This window comes from Hippocampus zosterae, chromosome 4, assembly GCF_025434085.1.
Source record: "Hippocampus zosterae strain Florida chromosome 4, ASM2543408v3, whole genome shotgun sequence".
Taxonomy (NCBI): Eukaryota; Metazoa; Chordata; class Actinopteri; order Syngnathiformes; family Syngnathidae; genus Hippocampus; species Hippocampus zosterae.
The window spans coordinates 14,716,777-14,741,616 of record NC_067454.1 but is presented as its reverse complement, the minus strand read 5'-3'; the positions used below and the strand labels follow the sequence as shown (position 1 = coordinate 14,741,616).

General features: G+C 44.1%; 2 protein-coding genes across 5 annotated transcripts; one reads left to right on the top strand and one right to left on the bottom strand.

Moving 5' to 3' along the window:
- The first annotated feature begins 2,012 nt into the window (after window positions 1–2,012).
- Window positions 2,013–14,957, top strand: ccpg1 (cell cycle progression 1). Of its 4 annotated transcripts, none has more exons than XM_052064134.1 (11): window positions 2,013–2,054; window positions 3,264–3,344; window positions 5,862–5,979; window positions 6,931–7,013; window positions 7,094–7,289; window positions 7,423–7,518; window positions 10,117–10,422; window positions 10,760–10,848; window positions 11,013–11,138; window positions 12,101–13,218; window positions 13,939–14,957. In XM_052064134.1, the coding sequence occupies exons 2-11, from the start codon at window positions 3,285–3,287 to the stop codon at window positions 14,129–14,131; spliced, it is 2,385 nt and encodes a 794-aa protein (XP_051920094.1). In that variant the 5' UTR covers window positions 2,013–2,054; window positions 3,264–3,284; the 3' UTR covers window positions 14,132–14,957. The 4 variants fall into 4 exon arrangements, with proteins under 4 accessions (XP_051920094.1, XP_051920097.1, XP_051920093.1 ...); XM_052064137.1 differs by lacking the exon at window positions 2,013–2,054 and adding an exon at window positions 2,587–2,739 and having other exon boundaries at window positions 12,101–13,254; window positions 13,939–14,095; XM_052064133.1 differs by lacking the exon at window positions 2,013–2,054 and adding an exon at window positions 2,588–2,739.
- On the bottom strand, window positions 14,608–23,318 carry LOC127599915 (GPI mannosyltransferase 3-like). The gene is made up of 13 exons (XM_052064147.1): window positions 22,995–23,318; window positions 21,243–21,368; window positions 21,014–21,137; window positions 19,938–20,054; window positions 19,736–19,841; window positions 19,502–19,632; window positions 19,278–19,418; window positions 19,129–19,180; window positions 16,742–16,953; window positions 16,584–16,648; window positions 15,835–16,039; window positions 15,117–15,294; window positions 14,608–15,031 (listed from the first exon to the last, which is right to left on the bottom strand). Exons 2-13 carry the CDS (start codon window positions 21,352–21,354, stop codon window positions 14,897–14,899), a joined length of 1,578 nt encoding a protein of 525 aa, XP_051920107.1. The 5' UTR covers window positions 21,355–21,368; window positions 22,995–23,318; the 3' UTR covers window positions 14,608–14,896.
- Between the last annotated feature and the right edge of the window lie 1,522 nt (window positions 23,319–24,840).

Sequence of the window (24,840 nt, the reverse complement as noted above, 5' to 3'; positions counted from 1 at the left end):
ACACTAGCAATAAAACAAGCGCTATTAAAATAAACAATGTCTGCTTTATCATGTTTACGCTAAAATCAAATCAAATGAATCATGAATGCATATGAACGACCGTTTATTTATCGACTTCAATTCAAGCTGGGAACCGACCAACTTGCAGTTTTTTAAGCATTCACTGCGACAAGCAAGTGTGGCGTGAACGTGTATGTCAAATGTCAGTTTGAATTCAAGAAATTGTTCAGCCCTAATTTGAGTCTTGTCAGCGGAGAGGAGAATGTGGAATAATCAAATGCATTTGACCAAAGATGAAGATCAGCCGAGGCGCTGTTCCTCAAAACCAAGCCTTTAATGCACATTAGTGGCCTTGAACTAGGACAAGTTCCCCCCAGGAAAGTGCCAGCAGCATTCACGTCCATGAGTGACAATTGCGAATCATTCCTATGCTGCGCACAAAAACAAATGACCTTCTTGCTGAGTTCCTCCAAAACTGATGCAACCAGATGTTTTGCACATTGTAGGTGAGAAATATATGCATTCTTAGTGATATCTGTGTTGCAACGGTGCGGCCATGTGTTTGCAAATGTGCACCCAATTATCTTTTCTGTGATTCCGATGCAGCTCTATCTCGGCTTACAAGTTCATTGAAAATGACATGAATATCGAAATGAATAGTTGCGTTCCCCTCAGGAAGCACCCGATGTGTTTTGAAGAAGTATCAAAGCACAGTGAAACAATGAAATCCTTTTACAAAAGACTTCAGCAGAAAGGTCAGTGGGTGCACAGATGTTGTTACATTGGCTGCTTCTAATCAGAGGATTTAATCGGAGGTCGTTTTTGGATGATACAATCAGTTACCGGTACATTTTCTTTTCAGGAGCAAAGATTATAAAACAAAGATTTTTTTTTTTTTGAAAAGGTCACCGTTGCATATTGGCGAGAATGGATCAGTTCAAATGCATCGTTTCTATTTGTGGCTTGTTGAACTTGGCCAGTCTTCTCGTACGGTTAAGAAGAAACTATGGCACACTGCGCGAAATATTGTGATGGTATTTTGTTTTGTATTTAGGATTCCGCTAAAGGGCGGTGTTGTCGTGGGTTTTTTGAATCCGTGGTTCTGAGAATCTGGCCAAATGCAACTTCTTCACACATGAGAACAACCTTGCATGTTGTCCTGCTCTCTTCTCATGCGTTGCTATCCGATGATGTGAATGGCAAAGAATGGAATTAACAAGTTTCTCGTTTTTTTCCCTTTGGGCAGTAATGTTGTGATAATGAGTTCAAGTGTCGAGAGCCGTGGGTCATTTATATAAAACTCAGGGGGACCCCGGCTGCTCCTCCTCAGAAGACAAAGCCAGGATAATTGAATGTATCTCTTATAATTATCATGCTTTTGTTAATGCTTGTCTGTTTGTCATGTCATCACAATTAATTTGTTTTTCACAAAATTGTTTAGATTTTAGACTGTGTTTACTTGTGAAAAGTCTGATTCTCAATAAAACACAAAAATATAACAAACTTGTCTTTCTTTTTCAAACAAGTGTTGAGTATTTAGTGTATCAAAAACCTGCATAGCTGTCCCTAAACCTCACTGATGATTATTTAATTTTATTTGACAACTGGCACCATCAGACGCAATTAGCAGTCATTTAAATCCATGAACAAGAAACACAAATGAACACATCAATTCTTAGATCAGGACAAAATACAAACACTGTCACTCAGTTCCCTGTCATATGTACCAGTTGAGTGACTACATGCCACTGTAAATGGGAAATGAACAAATTTCATTTCCTTGGTCTGAAAATGATCAAGTACAAATATACCTTTGTTCATCTATCCTTGCCAGGAACATATACCTGTAGTGACAGAGCAATTAAATGATCTTTCCTTGGATGTCTAAAAGCTACATTAAACCCGTGTGTCTAATGGTTGCCATTTGTTATGTATTGCATTATAGTAACCCCTTTTCGCACATCTGGATGTGACGTAATTGGTTCACCAGAATAGAAGCCGTGTTGTGCATAATAGTTAGATTTGGATGCTTTTTGTTTCTGTTGCAAATAAAGGTAGGGGAAACATTGCACTAGTTTATGAAATCAAACAGGAGTCATCGGCACCGAAAAAAAAATATTCCCATTTTTTCATGAGCTAAACTGTCAGAATTTTTTCTGGGTACACAAACGACATATTTGAAATCTTGTTAAAAATGATAACACGTTGGAAAATGCTTAATGCCATGGGTGCAGCTCATGAAAAATGATACATTATACAGTAGTGAATCATAAATGTCCGCGTGTTCTGTTTTCTTGGGCTCCCGTCACTCGAAAAAGGCAAAGTAAAATTATTTAACCAATGTTTTTTTTCAATGACAATGTTTTTATATAGTGTACAAGCGAAGAATGTGTTAAATATGGACGCATGATTTCCTTTCCAACGTTAGGAATGCGGTATGCTTTCTATTTAGTCACGTTTTCTTGTTTATGTTTTCAAAAAGCGACGTCGTCAATTTCCAGCATGCACACGGCTGGTCCCGCCCCACCTCAGCGAGTTTGGCTAACGCGTTGCCTGTTGGGAATTGATGTTTTGTCAGTTCGATACATGACTTTCTCTTCGCCATCTTCTTCTACTATAGAACTACATTTCCCAGGGAATACCGGCTTTGTTGTGACTATGAGCCCTGGCCTGTGAGTCGTGCAATAATTATTGGCCTGCCTGCAACCAGCTACATCGTCGGTGAACACTAAAATACAGGTTTCTTCTTCTGCAAACATTTTCTTTGAATAATTATTTTCGCTAGTTTTTCGGGTTAATGAATTGACGTTATCGACACGAATTGGTGACGATGTACATTATTTCTCGTTACTTCGCGCGTTTAAAACCGGTTAATCAAGGCAATATAACGTCACTGCAAAACACTGTCGCGTAACGTCACTGTTTTGCTTTTTTTGGGTCAAATGGACTAACTCGTATATTCAACGACTTTGCCAGTGTGCTGCTTAACAAAATGCAAGGACGGCAGCTTTTATTGCCATTTCAAATGTCTTATAATAAACTACTTAACGTCATGCTTTTCAAAATGGTAACATGTTAACTCAAGTCACGAGCATAACTGATGAACTCGACCCATGATTCAGAGTCTCTGACACATGGTGGTGGTTGGTGTTTTATGACGCAACAAGGCCCCTTCGTTGAAATAAAACGTTGCCTTGTGCAACTCGTGTGTTGTAAATAAAAAATGAGTAAGTGTTCAGTTCATCTTTTTGCAACTTCCCCAGCGTTGCTGTCAAACTGGCATCATGTCAAACACATCCAGTGATACCGAGTCGTCCTGTGGCTGGAGCATCATCAGCATGGAGGTGAAACACTCACTGTCACAAGAGCTGCAGCTGTAACTAAGCACTTTAGAGAACACGAGCGAAAACATTAACACTAATACAAACATAGCAAACCAACAAAATATTTTTTTCCATTCTTCGACAATCAGAATCAGAATCATCTTTATTGGCCAAGTATGTAGAACACACAAGGAATTTGTCTCCGGTATAACACGCTGCACTAGTATCATCGTAAACAACAAAATCATTGAACCATTTTAGAGTATACCAGTAGTTTTGTAATACCATTTTGTGGTGCAAGAAGAGTGACTATGTCAGTGACTGTTTAAGGAGTTAATGGCTAGAGGGAAGAAGCTGTTTAAGTGTCTACTGGATTTGGTACGCATAGATCTGTAGCGTCTGCCTGAGGGGAGTGGCTGAAAAAGGTGGTGGGCAGGGTGCGGGGGATCCAGGAGGATTTTCCGTGCCCTTGTCTTGATTCTTGCAGTGTGCAAGTCCTCAAGAGTGGGTAGGGTGATGCCAACGATTTTTTCTGCCGTCCTAACTGTCCGTTGAAGTCGGATTTTGTCCTTTTTTGTGGCGGCCCCAAACCAAACCGTGATGGAAGAACACAGGATTGATTCGATGACTGCCGTGTAGAACTGTCGTAGCACCTCCTGTGGCAAGCCATGCTTCCTCAGCAGCCTCAGGAAGTACATTCGCTGCCGGGCCCTTTTCAGGATGGAGATGGTGTTGACTTCCCACTTCATGTCCTGGGAGACTGTGATTCCCAGGAACTTGAAGGTCTCGACGGTTGACACAGGGCAGTTGGATAGTGTGAGGGGCAACTGAGGAGAAGAATGTTTCCTGAAGTCCACGATCATCTCTACAGTCTTGAGCGTGTTCAGCCCGAGGTTGTGTCGGCCGCACCAAAGCTCCAGCTGCTCCACTTGTTGGCGGTACGCAGACTCGTCGCCGTCTTTGATGAGACCGATGACCGTGGTGTCGTCTGCGAACTTTATGAGTTTGACAGCTGGATCTGTTGAGGTGCAATCGTTTGTGTAGAGAGAGAAGAGCAGTGGCGAGAGGACACATCCCTGTGGGGCTCCAGTGCTGGTGGTGCGTATTGATGATGATGTTGCTCCCAGTCTCACCTGTTGTGTCCGTCCCGTCAGGAAGCTGAGGATCCACTGGCAGATCGCAGGAGACACTCCGAGGTGGAGTAGTTTGGGGGTGAGGAGTTCCGGGATGATGGTGTTGAACGCAGAGCTGAAATCCACAAACAGAATCCTTGCGTAGGTCCCTGTGCTGTCGAGGTGCTTGAGGATGTAGTGCAGACCTATGTTGACTGCGTCTTCCACAGACCTGTTTGCCCGGTAGGCAAACTGGAGAGGGTCCAGCAGGGGTCCAGTGACGTTCTTTAGGTGGTTCAGCACAAGGCGTTCAAAGGACTTCATGACCACAGACGTCAGGGCGACAGGCCTATAGTCGTTCAGTTCCGATGTTGCCGATTTCTTGGGAACTGGGATGATGGTAGACTGTTTGAAGCAGGATGGGACCTCACACAGCTCCAGGGATCTGTTGAAGATCTGTGTGAAGACCGGAGCCAGCTGGTCAGCGCAGACTTTCAGGCAGGAGGGGGACACTTTGTCGGGCCCCGGAGCTTTCTTGATCTTTTGCTGCTTGAAGAGCCGTCTCACGTCCTGTTCGTGGATCTGTTCGTGGAAAAGCCTATCACTAATTGATCGCACATATCGTCACAGCTTGAGCATGATACCCCCTAAAATGAAAGAATTAATGCATTCAAAAACGTCACATTTATTAAGCACCTACTGGGAACATTTGTTATATTTACTACTCATAAAAAATGACTGGAAATTTTGCTTGAGCCTAAAATGCACTCTCGCCTTTACAGGCAAACTAAGTTTGACCTCTGAACTTTTGACTGCACATGTCCAACTGTTCATGATTGAGTAGATGTCGCGCAACTTGCCATTTTGTTACTGAAAACATTTCCATGGATTTCCACTTTTTCTCTGGCTTTCGAAGACAATTTTTACTTTTGTTGCATCAGATTCATGTCTAAATGTGCAGAGAGAAGAATTGAATAATTTCAGTTGAATTATCTATCATATTAGCTAGCTACCCTATTCAGTAACATGAGACAGCATTTAAGAAATACTTTTTTTTTCCGCCAGTGCTTTCGACCGTCTTTATTACCGATTTGTCTTACTGTTTATTGTATATGTTAAATTGCTCCATGTACAGCACTTTGTATGCATCGATGGCTGTTTGAAAGTGCTCTGTAAGTACAGTTGAGTTGAGTAAGTCTCATTGGATTGAATGATTGCCTAATTAAGTGTCCAATGAATATTTATCAATGTCCCTTTTGAAAACCAATCAAATCAGAAGAGCTCTGGTTTCTTGTGGTCAACTATGATCTTTATTTATTTCAAATCATATGTATAAAACTATCTATGCCGGAGCTTAACAGTTCACATCAAATGAACTGTGCGCTGAAATCCTCTAATGTCTCCACACTTTGTATTACGCTTATAGGGCTCCGATATTGAGACTTTGGTGGCAGACATCACGGGACAGCCTGTAGCTGATGCCCAAGAAGGTTCTGCTTTGGTGGAACCTGAACTGCAGGACTCCCAAGACTCAACTTCTGCTTGTATGCATCCCCCTGTTAAGAGTGACACTGATACAAATCATAAATGTACAAAGTATTACTCTGAAGCATGTCTTTGGACATTTCGTTAACGGTACATCTGAATATGACCTTTTGGAAGGCTGCGTTGAACAAACTAGTGACCTTCTGCTGCAGTTTCAAGACGATCTAGTTTCGAGTTAAGCGGGGTCCTCGCATACCGAATACCTTATGAACCATTTCTTAAATGTGAGAGATTATGGAAAGCTATCTGAGCATTTATTCAATATCCTAAGACAATTCAACACTTGCAGAACAACTAGGGCAAATTAATAGAATGACTGACTTCTTACTAGTGATGTGTACACATTTCTGTACGCTTGCAGAATGACTTTGGCAAACCAGTAGAACTACACGATAACTAGTGAGGCAAAATTAGTCGTCATCTCAGTGCGAAAAGTCGGGTGCGCTAGATGACATCTGCCCTCTACTATTGGTGAAACCCAAGGTGCAAACAAATATCATTTTATAATGGTACGAGTAGCACACAGTTGTCAAGAAATGTGCAACTTTCATCGTTAGTAACATTTACCTGTTCAACTAGTATGCCAAAGTTTTCCTGGACATCACGAATGTGGAAAAAAAAATCTCTATTGTCTTTGAGGGAGGCCTCGAGCATTTATTGGATATTCTTTTTACCAGGCTTGAAAGTGAAGTGAGGCCAAAAGTGGCACTCGTAGTGGAAAAGACATGAACTAGTACGACAGTTGTTCTGCTAGTGCTCTGTCGTCATACTAGTACGCTGAATTGTCTTACTCGTGAGGAGTCGGACAAGAGCACACGTACATGGATGGACCTCAAGTTGGAGAACAAGAACATTGAAAAACTGACTTTTCACTTGAGCTTTTCCTCATAGTTGATTGGAAAGGGCATTCATTTTATATTTCTCCCAACTAATGCTTCTGAAATTTCTAGCTGCATGTAATGATGACAAAGATGGCTCGCTGGATGACACACTGGGAGACCAAACCATGGACAACACACTGTGCACCTCAGAGGTGAGAAGAACGTCACACGGGTAACCTCCCATCCACACGGTCGCGACTTTCTGAACAAACGGATCCTTGCCCCCCCTCAGGGTAGAGCTGATGACCATGCGGTGGAAGACCGTGTCGCTGTCTTGTCCTTCAGCGACCACTCGGACATTGTGACGCTACAAGAGCTGAAGGAGGACGAGTGTGACGGCGCGGAGGAAGCGCTAGTCCCCGACGAGGGCTCGTTTCTGGGCATGTCGTGCAGCAGCCAGTATGCCTTCACCGCCGCCACAGATCCTGGTAGGACCTCAAAGCCTCGATACTCGTGACTTCTGGTTGAACCATTCGTTACGTTGCGGCGGAAGAATGTTTCCCCAAAAATTATCCCGCGACATCTTCCTTGTTATTTGTCCATTTTACATCGCCAAATCAGGTCTGAGGTTGAGTGACTGGGAAATTGCGCAAAGCCTTGTGAACATGGGCTGCCGTCTACTACGAAGTTGGCTCGCAAGAGGCCGGGCTTTTTCAGGTGGTCAAAACGTGTTTGCGATCAACTAATCAACAAGAGAAAGCTGTCGGGACACAGGCCCAGACTAATCATGATCACTAATATGCTTTGCTGTTTTGCACCGTTTTGCTGCTGGTTTGTATTTGGTGTCTTGTTTGCCACGCACATTCTTAAGACTTGTGTTTCCCCAAACTATTGAGACACCGTATTTTACATTGGAAAAACTCTGGTGGCACCATCAAACAAGTATATATCGCCGACCGAAATAATCATATCTCATCTGAATTTCCTCAGTTATTGCGGTCTGTTTAGTTAACACGGAGCCATTAAAATGAACGGAGCCCTGCTGCAAATAGCAACAATTAGGATTTGCCCCCCCAAAAATGTAATTGGTGTCAGTTTTTTCATAATAAAAACTCCCAGCTCTTAACTGTGTAGATCCCCAAGCACATGTATATTAAATGGCTTTTGTGGTTTGCAATGCGTTAAAGTATTTTTTTTTTAGATATTACAAAATGGACAACTGGCAGCTCCCAGACTCGGCAGCATGCCGTCTAAAGTGACATGAAAACAAATAGCTCCTTCAAATTTACTACAGTAATGGTTTTCTACAAAGTCAGTGTTACTGAACAGAAATGTTCATCTTTTCCGCATACTTTTATCTGTGTTTTAAAGCTCAAAAACAAAAAAGTATATCCTTGACACAGCTATTGGCCAGCAGAGAAGTGAACATCTCATCCACACGACCCCCTTCTCTCCGTTGCCTTTTGTGGGTGTTCCTTTTTTCTTGTGTGAGCCAGCTCGACGTCTTTGTCACACTGGCTTTCTGTGGCAAAAAAGTCCTGAAACATGCGCAGCCATGATTGACTTTGACTTGCAGCACTTTGCGATCAACTTCTGCACCGGCTATAATGTGGCTTACACAGACACACACAGGCACTCGCTCACCCACTTTTTTACTTTTTCCCATATCACTGATCGGCAACCTTATCTCAAGCGGTTCAACCTCTCTATAGAGCTATGTGGTTGACGTACCAAATTAGCGGCTAGTTCTTAGTTAGCCTTACCCCTCCCTATTGACTACTAGTGTGTGTGTTGGGGGGGGTAGTTTTATTTATATAGCATATTTAATACACAAGAAACCTTGGCATGTTTTACACAATTGAAAGTACAAATGCTGTCATTTCAAGTGATTAACACTCCCGCCGCGTGTAGCGAGATGCTAGCGAGCAGAGCTGCCTCTTTGCTTGTGTTTATATAATATTAAGGGGTAATGTTACAAGTGCATGTAGTTGTGATTTAAGATAAAAGAATAAAATGTAGAAGACTGAGATTTATTACACTTTAGCTAAAGTCTGCAGCCTTAACTTAGCTTCGCTTACTGGACCGTTAGCAATATTTTCTCCTCTCCCAGTGTGTGAGCCTTGAAAGGCAGAGCAACCTCTTGGAGCAACATGCAGTTTTTGCTGTTGACTGGCAGTTACTCACTGCACGAGCAATCAAGCTAGATGGTGCTGTGGGTTGGCTAATGCCCGAGAGAGTCACAGGCACGGTCTCGGCAGACAGAGCCAAAATAACTGTTTTTAATTGCTCGCCGTCGGATTGATACAAAAAACAAAAAACGCAGATATCGATAACCGCCAAAATGCCAAATAACGGCCCCGGAAATCGGACGATCACTGGTTTGAAACATCCTGCAGGTGAACAGGCTAATTGGGAACACTTGAGTACCAAGACTGGGGATAAAAGGAGCTCCCCTGCATTTCATTCACAAGCAAAGGTTGGGTGAGGTTTCAAAACGTACTAAGATATCCTTTATTTGTCCCTACTACATACTACATACTATTGCAAGGAATCTAGTGATTTCTTCGACCCCTAATATCATCAAAAGGTTCAGACAATCTGGGAAAATCACGACATATAAATGGCAAGGCAAAAAACAACATTGAAAACCTGTAATTGTCGATCCCTCAGGCGGCACTGCATCAAAAACGGACATCAATATATAAAAGATATCACCACATGGGCAAATGCGACTGACTTGAATTCTGGAGCAAATTATAGTCCGAAGAATACGGTATTGACTCATTGATTACATTAGTTTCATCTTAATAAATAGTTTTGCATCGTTACAGGCACTCTGATGTACCACAATTTTTAAAAAATGTTGTCACTCTTCAATGTAGAACAGTACATTTCTACATTGAAGCTTTTTTTTGGTGTTTTTTTTAATCCAAGAAAGAAAACAGTACCGTACTTCTTTTCCACAGTGAGGCCATTCAAAAGATGTCACATATGTGAATGTAAATGATTCCATTATGCAATTAGTCATGTAAATTCATTTACGCTGTCGAATTACAACACGTGGCTCGTTTTAAATTTGATCGAGTAGTTTTTGCCGAATGTATGGGGGGAAAAAACATTTGTGTTCATGACTCAAATGAAAGCCTCTGCATGATGAAAAAGTACACACAAAGTACTTACATCAGAATTACTTTGGCATGAATAACCTCACGTATGTATGCATGTTATATATCTCATATTTACTCATTTCTCCTTTGTTTATTGAATACGCATTGTGGTGATGACTACATTGACTTCTGCATGTGTCTCTGAAAGTTTTCCCAGGCCAGCCGCCACCCGCAGCCCCAAATTCCAGCAGCAGCGATGATGAAACGGCACCAAACTTGGCGTTGCGAAGGCGCAGGTTGAGGAGGAATACAGCAAACGCCGCAACGGAGTCCTGCGAGGAGGAGGAGGAGACGACCGTGGAGTCTGAGGAGGAAGACGAGAAACAGCAGCTGGAGCAAACCGCTGTCGGACCGGCGACTCCGCGAGCGCGATACCAAGGCGGTGGAACCCTCAACTCCTGTATCCTACTCACCCTTGTCATTGCTCTCAGCATGGGCTTTGGACACTTCTATGGTATGGAATCAGCCACCGAATGTGTTTTTATTTTACGTGTGAGTGGCACGTTGCACTCGTGGTTAGCGCATCTGTCTCACGCATGGGAGGTTCAAGGATCGGCCCTTCCTATGTGGAGTTTTCATGGTTTTCATCTTCCTCCCACATGTTAGCTTAATTCAAGGCTGTATTTGCCAGCCTTTGTCTTGCCCAAATGTTACTGAATAAGAAAATCACACAGCTCAGTATCAAATAAAACGATCACAATAAGTGCATCCTTGCATTTCCAAAACCATCATATTTTCAGAAAGGAAAAATGTTTGTTGACCCATTAACATGAATGTTGTCTTCTTTACAGGCAGCGTGCAACGACAGGAGAGGCAGAAAACTGCAGACAAAGTCAGAGAGAGTGAGCTTGACAGTGTGAGGGACGTGCTTCATGATCATGTGAGTATTCATAGCCCACAAATACACTTTTTCATCATTCTATTCTATTTATTCTAGAAAGTGGCTGTATTCATGTTTCATGGAAAAAGGCAACTATCCCTGGCTTCCAGTCAATTGACGTGACGTTGACATATTTTGTGTGTCCTTTTTGTTTCCCTGTGCAGGTCAAGAGCGACGGTGTTAGCCTGGACGATTGGGATGAGCAGCAGCTTGTTTCATTGCTCACACAGGTCATCAAGAAGATGAGCAATGAGAACATGGAGCTCAACGCCATGCAGGAATTTGTTCAGGTAACTTATTTTTCTTTTCTAAAGGCACGAATGAAAAGATTTCCTCGACTGGTTACCAGCAGAGGTGAGGCATTTATTTGCGGGCCCAAGTGAGCAAATAAATGCCTATGCAATAGTAAGGTCCATGCACTTATAGGGTATATGAATGGACTAGCAATGACTCTGCGAGAGAAATGCAGCTCATGCAGTACACAGTTTGCGTTTTACAGCAATACTTAAGCATATTTATAATTTCCTATAAACCTGTGAATGAAATAGCTAAATTATGAGGTATGAATAAAGGCGAGTGGCGTACGTTCTTTGCCGGTTACATTCAAAAGAATGGGAATGAGCCCTGCATTTTCAAATACCCATTTTTCATCTTCATTCTCACCCTGCATCTTCCTTGACTGGCACTCTTATCTTTTTAGAGATTAAAAAAAGTGATGAGGTACAAAATGTTGTATGAGGAGCTCCAGCATCCAATACAGACTCACCCATTTCACATCACGGGGAGTCTTACGCTTAATTCCGCAATGTGAGTTGATGAGTGGCCAACTGTCTTTTATAGCAGTGCTTGGGTCCTGGTCGCATTCGGAATTCTTGCGCCGTATGCAGTCGCCCATATCCTCACTATAGTTAGACTCCGTCATAAGGACACATGCAAAGAAAGATAAACATTCAATCTGACATTCACGTGATCTCTTTGATTGACAACTGGATTCACGCTGCCTGCGCTGAAGTCAGGCGAATGCACCACTACATCATTCGTGACGTTAGCAAAGTTGTTATGCTACTCATAAACCTTCAAACAACTGCTGCTTTACACATGAATGCGGTAACATATACAAACGGAGCATACACCTGACTAAACACGGGCATATATTCTTTCTATTCTGCTCACTTTTCCTAGCGTTCACAGGAGTTGTCCCCCCCCCCCCCACACACACACACACACATTCCTTTATTCTGATCCCAATTAGGTCCAGCTCGACGCCCAGGCACTGTTAGCAAGACAGAGGGAGGTGGAGAACCTGGCATTGACCACCATGAACCACCAGCTGCAAAACTCTTTGGGGCAAGAGGAAAAGTCCCTGTCCACCTTGCAGGACGAGCTGAGGAGCCTGCGCTCCAGGATTCGAGATCTGGAGGCTACGGCGGCCACAGACGATGCGCTGCTGTCCGAAAACCGGAGGCTGAAGGCGGAGCTGGAGGGCGAGAAGGAATTGAGGAAGAAGTTCAAGAAGGAGAGGGAGCTTACATATGAGGCAGAAGCCCAGGAGCTCAGGTCCGGACTGCGGGAGCTGGAGGAGAGGCTGGTCTTTGAGCAGCAGCGCTCTGACATGTGGGAGAGGCTCTACCTGGAAACCAAAGACAACCAGGCTAAAGGAGACATGGACCCCAAAGTGATGAAAGCAAAAGTGCGCACATCGGGGATCGTGAAAGAGACATTTGATGCGGTCAAGAACTCAACCAAGGAGTTTGTCCACCATCACAAAGAGCAGATTAAGAAAGCCAAGGAATCTGTGAAGGAAAACCTGCGCAAATTCTCCGATTCCGTCAAATCCACTTTCCGCCACTTCAAGGATTCGGCGTCCACCTTCTTCGACAAGATGATGAGAGAAGATACAAAATATTATGAGGCGCGAAAGTATAAGAAAAAAAAGGATCATCCCAAACAGGACGCCAACACACGCAAACCAGGAGACAAAGTCCATAAAGAGCAAGGCCAGAGCGCCAACCTCAAAGGATGCCGAGGAGTCTTTGATTGCGCTTACCGGGAGTCCACGAGTGTTTTCAACAAAGCCACCGAGCCCATACGAGCAGACGAGTTCCACCAGCTGCTGTGGAGCTACTTGCAGCGGGAAGTCCACCACTTCCATCACTGGAAGGAACTGGAGAGCTTCATCAACGGCTTCTTCCACAACGGCCTCTTCATCCACGACCGCATGCTCTTCACGGACTTTGTGAGCAGCGTGGAACACTACCTGGTCAACATGCCCGAGTACCACGGCCTCCACGACGACGTCTTCGGAGACGTCGACGACTTCATCTACAGACACCTCTTCGGAGACGCTTACGCGAAAAGCGATGGGCCCAGGTGAGCAGACTGCTGACGTCCCAACTGTTCGGCAAGGTAAAGGGGAAAGAGCCGTCGCCCTCCACTCAAATCTAAAATATCTCAGATTACCTTTCCCAGGTGAAAAGAATGGCAACTAAACTGCCTCATCAACCCCGTTATGTGCTTTTCAATAACAAAAAATAGCTATGTACACTGTTGTCGGATAGAGTCAAATAAAGTGATACTGCCTGCACTAAACCTAATCTTAATGTAAGGTAGTTATGTTCAGGGGTTATCCGGCCTTTCGCCCAGGATCAGCTGGGATAAGCGCCAGCAATATTCCCATGACCCTGTGTGTGTGTGTGTGTGTGTGTGTGTGTGTGTGTGTGTGTGTGTCTGTATGTGTTTTGCACAGTCTCCCCTTTCTGAACGCCGCTCGTTCTTACCGACTGCTGTCTGGCTGCTGAATCAAAAAATAAAATATGTGAAAAACCAGTAAATAGCACAGCCACCTTATACCAGTTGCCTATATGCTTCTACAGTAATCCCTCATTTATCGCGGTTAATGGGGACCAAAACCACCCGCGATAAACGACAGTCGTGCAGTCCTAACGACTTTTCCGTCACACGCTTTGTTGTTTGAAGCAGTTTGAGATGAAAGAGGAGAGAATAAAGTGCTCTAATTTTGTCAAATGCGTGAGTCGCCTACGACTCTCTTTCAACATTGTATTCTTACTTGTAAATACTCCCTGTGTTCAGTCTTGAATCTCCCAGCGGGCCTCTTGAACGACCAGACTCGGACTCCCGAGAGGAGTTGAGGACAAAGCATCAAAGTCGTCGGCAGCAGAGACAAAAATTGCGGCATCAGGGTGAACGACGAAACCGACACATGTCCGACGTCAAAATTGAACTGGAGCCTATGCCGTTGGATCGCAAATACTGTAGTGAATGAACACTTTTGGAGAGCCTTGATGTCGTGGTGTGGGAATACCTCCTCCGTACCACAATGGCTTGCTCTCGTCAGTTTGCACAATGTTTTGATATGTTTTAACGCTACTGAATGTCAGGTGTGCTTTTCCATCTGAACATTTTCAGACGCACTTTAAATGTAGTGGCTTTGGATTTAGATCTTTTTATGTTTAGAATAGAGCTTCTGTTTTGGAAGGCAAACGATGAAACCTGAAAATACAATACAAATCTGCATTTGAGGATGCTCCCCCCGCAACAACTAACAAGTAGTCCATCTTAGACTGAAAAGTGTACCTTCCTCCCCAAATAAGACACCAATGCTGTTATGGCCTCCAAACATTGCTACGGTTTGAGAAAAAAGTTACAAATGTTGACCGTGAAGCAAAGTGGCAATGAATATGTGCCCGTCTGATTTTCAAGCTGCACAGACAAATCGCTTAATTTGTCACGTTTATTAAAAAAAACGAGCTACAGCTCAGTATCTTAACACTTCATGGTCTCTTCCTGAAAGTGTGCTCTCATAATATACTCTTTAAAATAGCTGATTGCCAGCTCAAGCCATAGTGTTGAGGGGGGGACTTCAAGCTCCCAAGTTCAAGCTTGTGTGATGCGATTGCTTTCAAATGGTTGCTGTTCAAACATTTGTTTTTCTAATGTGCGTCTGCAAAGGGGGAGGATGACAAATTCACACACGCTTTTTTTATGCATAAAATCTGTTACAACCTTTTTGAACATCGAGTGCATAAAATCAAACATGATCCTGTGGTTGTCTCTGCCTTTCATAAATAAAGATTCTTCCTCCAACTCCACCCTCAGGAAAATGAGTGTGAAATATATCGACTGTTTTCGTGTAGTTGTTTTCATGCAGAAATGCTGGGATCTTCTACAAGATATTCAAAAAAACAAAAAAGCACATCAGCATTACAGTACCACGTCTGCTTTGAAGCCAGATTTGTCTGCACTTTTACCTTTTCCATCACGTCAAAGAGAACCAAGTGAGTAGGAAGGGAATGCGCATGTGGATACGAAGTTCGCAGCCAGAGAAGCGGGTCGTCATTGAATACGTCCGATTCGTTTACATCGTCCACCTGGCTGATATTAGGCAGGCACTCGGGGAACCTCATCTTTAGTGGGCAGTGGACATGGCTGCAAGGGGAGAAAGAATGACTTTGAAGATCTATGTACGGTGCATCCAGACAGTATTCAGTGCTGAACTTTTTTCCATATTATCATGTTATGGCCTTGTTCTAAAATTGAATCTTTTTTTTCCTTCATTCAAAATTACACAAAGCACTCTATAATGACAACAGTTTAAGTTTTTCTTAAGTTTTTAAGAAAAATACATTACATTTAAAAAAACAAGACAGTGCCTAATAGAACACCTTAAATTCATCAGACATTCTCCCATATAACATGAGTTTGAATATAATTGGTTAATTCTGAACAGAGTGCAAGTGCACTCTTGTGCAACTTATAGTTTTTTTTTCTTTTAATTGAGTTGCACAGTTCATAGATCACTTTAATGCTGGAAAAAGTTTGGAATTGATTTATCTTTGAGTAGCCGTGTGGAGACATTTCATATCCACTGTCGTCATTCACAACCTGTACCATGATGCTCCCTTTTATAAGAAGGCTGTATCTGGGAAAAAAATGGAAGCACTCCCAACTGCTTTCCGCATTTGGCACCTGTAGTAAGGTGTTGAGTGGCAGGACATGGCAAAGAAGACATCCGGCCGTGAGTTGTCGTGACAAAGGGCGTGGATGTGGCTCATGACGTCCAGAGCGCCACGCTGGTGAATCAGGCCCGTGTAGAGGGCTATGAGCAGGTTGGATGCCAACAAACCACCAGCGGCTGCTCGTCGCCAAGCTCTCATCTGAGCCATCGTTGTTCCTGATGGCGCGCACAAATCGTGGGATGGTTCAACTTTACAATACAATACATGCTGATTTTTATACTTTCATGTTATTTGTCAAGAAAACCACCTTGCCTTGCCTCTAGTGCTGAAAGATGACAAATCTTTTCATTTTTATTTCAAAAACGACTTCATATGCAGTTGAAACAACCCATTTGTATTGTTTCACAGTTAATGTTCAGTAAAATTGAAAAGTATATGCTGGTAGTTATGAAAACAAAAAAATGGGATTGGCAGGTCAGGCTTTTCAAGATCAGGGCTTGGCATTGGGCCAGAAAATTGTTATTGTTGCACCCTTAATAATGGCAAGTCCTCATTCAAGATGAACCAAACTAGTCTGCTCTGAACTCTGAAACTCCCAAGCCTGAAAATGAGTCTTACTCTGGCTCTGCACACCCCAAATATGTGAATGAAATTACGTGTTGTGTTTTCCTTCACACAAACTGGAAAAAAAAGCTCCCCTAATAAACAGGCAATGAGTCCTTCGGACAGCTGTTGTACGAAGTTGTAATCGGGACTTACCACAGAAGATCATACAAAAGGGAAGCACAGGGTAGATGAATCTAAACTCCTTGTGAGGAAGCAGACTGGAAAAGAAGTTCACGACATGAACTGATGCGACCGGGGATAATATTAGTAGGTCTGTGACGAGAGCGAGTGAGAGAACTTCGATACTTCACCTGTGCACCAAGATGGTCCAGGTGATGGCCACCAGCAGGAGTGTGTACTTTCTGAACGCCAGTGAACATCCGTACAAAAAAAATGGCAAATGGGGGCCAATTACGACTGGGTAGCCCTGGGTGAGGTACCAGTGCCAGGGTTGGGTGCCGAATAAACTGGCCACTCCATCCAAGACGTTCACCTTCAGGAAGTTGAACTGCACGAAGATCCACTACACAACAGAAAACAACTGATGAGCCAAAAACATTCTTTATTTTGCAAACACTAGATACACTGGACTTATTTCTTCAAAACGATGTCTTGGCACATTATCAGAAATCAAATTTTGTGAAAAATTGATCGTGGAAGGAGGCTAATTCTGTATAGGTTGTATGGGCCTTTAGCTAAGTTAAATTGTTTTTTTTTTTTAAGATAAGATAAAAATACAGGTGTCAAACTCAACACGTGGGGGCCAGATCTGGCCCGCCACATCATTTTATGTGGCCCGCGAAAGCAAATCATGTGTCAACTTCCATGCTTGCTGAAATCTGTACCGAAATGTCAAATTGTCATATGTAATAAATGACGTTGAGATTTTGCAATAATTTTGTTACCCTGTTCACACTCACTCAAACAATAACTGACCAAACTATTATATATTGATTTGGCTATTTTTTTGTTTTTGCCTCGACGACCACCGAAGCTGCGTTCCGCTTAGCCAGTCGATACCCGTCAGCTGCCTCTGGGGTCCCACAGGCTATAAAGGCCCGAGAGGACGCCTTTTCCACGAAAGGCACCAACCACCTTACGGCCACAACTCAGATTGGCCGCCTCAACAATAGAGGCACGGAACATGGTCCACTCGGACTCAATGTCCCCCGTCTCCCCCGGAACATGGGAAAAGCTCTGTCGGAGGTGGGAGTTGAAACTCCTTCTGACAGGGGATTCCGCCAGACGCTCCCAACAAACCCTCACTATACGTTTGGGTCTGCCAGGACGGACCGGCATCTTCCCCCACCATCGGAGCCTACTCACCACCAGGTGGTGATCAGTTGACAGCTCCGCCCCTCTCCACCCCTCTCTTCACCCGAGTGTCCAGAACATACGGCCGCAAATCCGATGATACAACTACAAAGTCGATCATCGAACTGCGGCCTAGGGTGTCCTGGTGCCAAGTGCACATATGGACACCCTTATGTTTGAACAAGGTGTTCGTTATGGACAATCCGTGACGAGCACAGAAGTCCAATAACAAAACACCACTCGGGTTCTGATCGGGGGGGCCATTCCTCCCAATCACGCCCCTCCAGGTCTCACTGTCATTGCCCACGTGAGCATTGAAGTCCCCCAGCAGAACAAGGGAGTCCCCAGCAGGAGTACTCTCCAGCACACCCTCCAAGGACTCCAAAAAGGGTGGGTATACTGAGCTGCTGTTTGGTGCATATGCACAAACAACAGTCAGGACCCGTCCCCCCACCCGCAGGCGGAGGGATGTAACCCTCTCGTCTACCGGTGTGAACCCCAATGTACAGGCACTGAGCCGGAGGGCAATGAGTATGCCCACACCTGCTCTGCGCCTCTCACCGTGAGCAACTCCAGAGTGGAAGAGAGTCCAGCCCCTCTCGAGAGAAATGGTACCAGAACCTAGGCTGTGTGTGGAGGCAAGTCCGACTATATCCAGTCGGAAATTCTCTGCCTCACACACCAGCTCGGGCTCCTTCCCTGCCAGAGAGGTGACATTCCATGTCCCAAGAGCTAGCTTCTGCAGCCGAGGATCGGACCGCCAGGGTCCCCGCCTTTGGCTGCCGCCCAGCTCACATTGCACCCGGCCCCTTTGGCCCCTCTCATGGGTGGTGAGCCCATGGGAAGGGGGACCCACGTTGCCTCTTCGGGCTGTGCCCGGCCGGGCCCCATGGGTGTAGGCTGGCCACCAGGCGCTTGCCAACGAGCCCCACCTCCAGACCTGGCTCCAGAGGGGGGCCCCGGTGACCCGCGTCCGGGCAAGGGAAACCGAGATCCATTTATTGTTTTCATCATTGGGGTCTTTGAGCCGTGCTTTGTCTGGCCCCTCACCTAGAACCTGTTTGCCATGGGTGACCCTGCCAGGGGCATAAAGCCCCAGACAACTTAGCTCCTAGGATCATTGGGACACACAAACCCCTCCACCACGGTAAGGTGACGGCTCACGGAGGGGTGTGTGTGTGTGTGTATATATATATACACGCACACAAGATTATTCAAGATAATTTGAGTGAATTTGTTATTTCACAACTGTGTCTAAACCTGGCAGCCCTTCATATCGAAAGAAGAAGCTTTCAATTTCAAACGGATTGGCGACTGGCCTAGTGTGTTGGTTCTGCAATTTGTATGGTTGTTGTTCAGCGAGTGTGTACAGTAGTTAGTTCACCTTCCCATAGAAGATGAAATCGATGATGGTTGAAATCACAATGGCTGAAGCCCTGAAGAGGAGACAAAAACACAGTTAACCCCCCTCACCCCTCCACACACACACACACACACAAGATCAGAATTATGAAGCTGTGAAGATGAATTAACCCAATGGGGATGCAGTCATGAACGAAGAGCCTCAGTTTGTTTTTGCACTGCCAGAAATGGTAAGCCAACAGCGGAAGCCAGACAATCAGGGCCGTTGGGCGAACAATGATCGCCAGGGCAACGAGGCTCAAATATTTTTTGCTGAAGGGGAAATCAAACACGAACAAGATGTCAGCCGGGAATCCGTGGCACATTTTTTGAGACGTTCGTGACGTGAAGTCGACCTGCTGTGTGTTTTGGATGCTGGCAGGGGGAAGTAGCACAGAGCCAGGCAAGTGATGGTGGCCTCCACGCTGTTAGTCAGCGTTCTGCTGCAACAGTACCATGTGAACCACGAGCACAGATGGCAGAAGAACTGCGCCCGCCCGCGCGCGCACACACACACACACACACACACACAAACAAAATCAAAATGCAATGAAATGGGCAGTCCCTCAAAGTTAAACCGGTCTAGTCACCGTCCATTTCGCGACGTCTCGATCTTCCAGTTCTCTGACAAGGAAGAAGAATTTGAAATCTGCAAACGCAGTGGCAAGTGCTTGAAGTAGGCGGGGCAGCCAAATCTGCAGGGAAAACAAAATTTGAATCATCATTCATATCTGACCCGAAAGATGCCTAAATATCAAGACCCCAAAAGAGAAATGAATAAAACCACTTTCCAAAAAATACACGTAGTCGCAGTTTATCCAATGAAGTATTTTATAGATGACGGCAAAGAAGAGAGGATAGGTGAAGCCTCTTATGCCTTCCTTCCATTCCCATGTCAGATGCCCATAAGTCACACTGTTAAGGTCACAATAATGGGGGTTAGAATTTAAAGTAGCAAGTAGTTTGCGGCTGGTCCAGGGCAGTCTGTGCATTCCGAACAGATCAAGTATTTTCATAATGAAAGCACAGCGTTGATGTTGAAGCTTGGCAACAGTGACTAAGAATAACACGAGTTTTGCGCTTGCGACCACCTTGTCTGAGACCCAAGACTAGACCAAGACTTTTGGGACTCCAGACCGAGACAAGTTAACCATGACATGACGAAGACCGATCGTTCAACAGCACCCTGTATTTAAATTTGTATTCTTTTGAATACATTTGACTGCCAAAACCTTTGTGTCTGTAACCCTTTCAAAGGACAACGTGGAAAATAAAAATCTCAAATGGTAACACTTATTGCCAACTAAATTATTGCAGATAGTAAAGCTGTCGTACATATTGCGAAATAGAGTGAAAAAACTGCCAATTTAGTTGATTTGGCAAAAGCCATAGCCAAGTGTAACTGTCAAATCAAGCCAATTTAATTAAAACTTTTCAGACACGTTCATTTGTAAAAGACAAAATTTGATTCTCGTGTGTTATTTAACGTGAGCGTCATCTCACCTGTTTCTTTTCTTTCGAGTTTGACATTGTCCTCACCGTTTTACTGATTTGAAGAGCACATAATTTGCATACGGCAGAGTATTTTCTCCTAATCACATAACTGAAGTTGAAGAATAGCAAATCTTAGCTGGTCTTGACGGAAAATCCCAAGTCCGGCAAGACCGAGACAAGAGCAAGACTTTTTAACACTTGTCTGCCTACTTCTGGTTTTGGTGGTATTTTGGAGATCTTAGTAGCGTTGTACTTGCAAGTACTACGCTCGAGAACGACTTCTCGAGACCATGATTCCACTGACCCTCCTGAGGATCTGCACTATAGAAAATCCGTGGATGAGCGGTGCAAAAATAAATGCAGTGAAAGGATATTTGAAGGCCATGCGATGAGCGACCTCCACAGACTGCCAGTACTCATCCGGAACGAAGCTGCTCTGAACCAGAAAACAGTTGACGACACGGAAGATGACAGAAAAGGCCGCAACTCTCAGCACATCTGCATGGAGCAAGAAGAATGACTTTCACCAGAGTGGAAAATGACAACAATCACAGGCTCCGACAGTTGTCCGATGACATCACACCAACCAGGAAATGAACCAACCTCTCCTAGGGAGAGGATCACATTTGTTTCTGAGCAACACAGACTGGCTTTTGCCGAGTTTCACATCCTCTTCATTCCTCTCGAGATGCGAACGCTGTCTCAAAGTGTCCATGTCAATGTTGTGTCCTGAAAGACCAGGGACGCGTGGTCAGATCAGGCAGGGAAGGCAGAGCCTCCCTGTCAACTCTGCAAGTGAAGAGTTTTACAAAAATCATTTATTTCATAATTAGGTGCATATTTCCCATTCAAGTACATGTGTGAATAGAGAAGATGTACTGCACTCTTCATACTTCTAAGCACACATTCATGAGCGACTTGCAGCGCGCCGGATTATGACTAAGGTCCATATTTTTGGGGCTACCAAGCAGTTTTCAAAAAGAGTGGAAAACATCAAAGAAGGCTGCCATTTGGACAATTCCAAGCACTAGCAAATTGAGCCTGTCTCATTTGATGCTCATACTAATACTTAACAAAATATCATCCTAGCGGCCATTTATGCGCCTTGGCCTGCTGAGGACGTGCAGACCGAGCCGCCACCGGTGTCCCCAGCGATCTCTTCCATTCACTTGTATTGAGGTGACTGTGTTTGCCTCCACTAAACGAATCATAACATGTTTAATTCTTGACCAATTTTTGACCCAGATTTGTTACAAACATCAGATATGCAGTTATGATACCGGGCATGTGGGTTATATTATAATATATCAAACAGAAGGAAAGACCAAATTCTCTTTATACTCTAAACTTTAATTTGTAATATTTTCTGAAATCCTGGGTAATGGTCAAATTTGTATATTTTATAGGTGTTTTATTTTGAAATGAACATAATTTGATTGGAGTCCCACGGTAGTGTTGCTTCCCCCCAGATGTATACTGTTTGTGAGATAAGAAGAAATTGATGTTTAGGTTTTGTTTTTTTAAATCAGGCATAATTGCAGGCGCTGATGGACATTTAAATTTCACTTCAAACTCAAGCTTTAGAGCTTTTGTTGGTACAATCCTGAAACAGTTTGCATACTCAGGCCTCAGGTGGACTAGTTGCCTGACAACAGAGAGTTTATGTTTCAACCGTATTAGCAATGCAAAACAGCGATGCGTTATTTGTTGATCATATATTTTGAAGGTGGCCAACACTGCTCTTTGTCGCCGTCACGCATTATATTTGCTGGAGGCCGGCCCGACTCCAATCATGAACCGCTCTGCAATCATTTGTTCCTCCTCTGGCCCCATTGGAAATTAAGTGTCTTGTGCAAATAATTCACCCAGCCTTGATTCCAAACAAAGTTACAAGTTAAATGAAAAGCGTTACAGACTATTATGAAAAAGAGTACCTCTGCGTCCACGTGTGTGGACATGACATCTTTGGCTTTCAAGTCTATAATGTTAAATTTTGGACTATAAGGGCCTGGCGTCCACCTACGAGGACGTTTCATCAAGTAAAAAAATGATTCTTTGTCAAATAATATGACAATTTAATTGAGGTTCAAATTTAGGGAAGCACAGTGAAGTGACTTCTGCTGTTGCTATTCTAGATATTGCTGTGCAAAGCATTTCACAATTTTAACTCATTCGCTGAATGTACGTGGACAGTACAGTCATGCAAGAGTTCGGGGACCAAGGAGGTTAAAGAACACACCTAGGAAAAACAAACAAGACAAGGCAAATGCAAACAAAAGCGCCCTGACAAGGTGTGAACGGGTTTAAATCGTAGTTTTAAGCAACGAGGGTTGCTTGGCCGATTCCAAAACTTACGGCAGTAGGATCTCAGAGCACAAGGGCAAGAATCCAAGTCAAACAGCAAAACCCGCCGGAGCGAGGCAGGATGCGGTGCACCAATCAGCGGCGTCGATGGAACGATCTCGTGTGTTGCTTATCTGGGCACAGAGTAGATTACCGGTGGCCCCTATGTTATTGCTACACCCAACTCACCTTGTCACCTGCAAAGTAGACGAAACAGAGAAAAAAGAGGGAGGAGTCAACTGAGAGAGCAACAACAATCGGTGAACCACAGGTTATGACGGGGTCATTATTCTTCAACTCACAGCTTTCAAATTAAAACCTGTTTTGATATAACACAACACTTCTCCACTAATGAGCATATTCCATGTAATGTCTGCCCGGATTACGCAAAGCTCTCGAGACACATCAACTGTTTATTTCAAAATCGCTTGAGTGACTGTCAGCCTTCGCCGTACTCCACCTTCTTTGTACACACAAACTGGTTTACACCCACACCAGCATACCCTCCTTGCTGCTCACATCTAATCCCAAATCGCATTCAAGTCCTCACAGGCCGACGGAATTTAAAGAACTGTTAACCCGTATACCCGCATGGTTGCTACACTGCTCTTACAGAGAACCTCTCTCCAAGGGGAGGGGGTCACACAAAGTGTCCTTAGTTTGTCATTGAACTCAAGCGGCAGAGCATGCGGTTTGGAAAGAACGTGTTTTTTTTAGGTCATTAGGTTTGGGATGAGGAAGACTGTGGAACGCGTTAGACCGGGGGTCGACTCGTTTTTGTCGCGGGACACTTTGGAGTTACGTCTTCCCTCGGAGGCACGTTAAAGACTGTGAAACTGAATAAATGTTTAATCATCACATTGCATTATTACTTGTACAGTACACACACAAAAAGATGACACTGGTTTTGGAGTCTGTCAAGTATTTGTTATTGCTCAAATGAGTGTAAACGGCGTGACACAATTAGTGCAAAAATTGCTCTGATTCTTCACCAGAGACGTGCAACAGATTCCTTCAGTTTTTCATTGATAAGGTCTCTACAGCTAGGACTGCGGTCTCAAATACCGCATCTGACCCCTCTGTCCATGTTCCATGTTCGGCTATACTAAATTCTTTTGAAACTGTGTCCTTGGTCAGTCCTCCATTAAGCGCCTTCAGCTGGTCCAGACTGCCGCTGCTCGCCTCTTGACTGGTACTCGTAAGTGGGAGCACATAACTCCTACTCTGGCATCCCTTCACTGGCTCCCCATTCCTTTTAGAGTTATTTTCAAGATCCTCCTCTTTGTTTTCAAATCTCGGAATAATCTCGCGCCACCTTACCTCTCTGAGTTCATCCGCCCCTACACACCTGCCCGGCCCCTCAGGTCTGTGGACCAGACATTATTAGAAGTACCAAGAACTAAACTGAGGCTCAGAGGGGATCGAGCCTTTTCTGTTGCTGGTCCCTCTCTCTGGAATGACCTCCCACTGAACATTCGGCAAGCCTCCTCGCTGCCCATCTTCAAAGCCCTCCTCAAAACTCACTTGTATTCTTTGGCGTTCGACTCAGCATGACTTAGATTTGTTCTTGATTTTACTGTTTGGTGCTTTCTACCGCCTTTATGACTGATTTGTCTTACTGTTTATTGTGCATGTTAAATCGCTCCATATACAGCACTTTGTATGCAGCGATGGCTGTTTGAAAGTGCTCTAGAAATACTGTTGACTTGACTTGACTTGACAAAATGTCACCGTTATTTATTACTTATAACAATTTGAGATCTTGGGGCGGATTTAAGCAAGGATCATGGAAGGATAATGTCCGCACAGTGAAGAGTGGGAATAAAATCAAAACGAGTGTGTTTTCTTTTGTCATTTA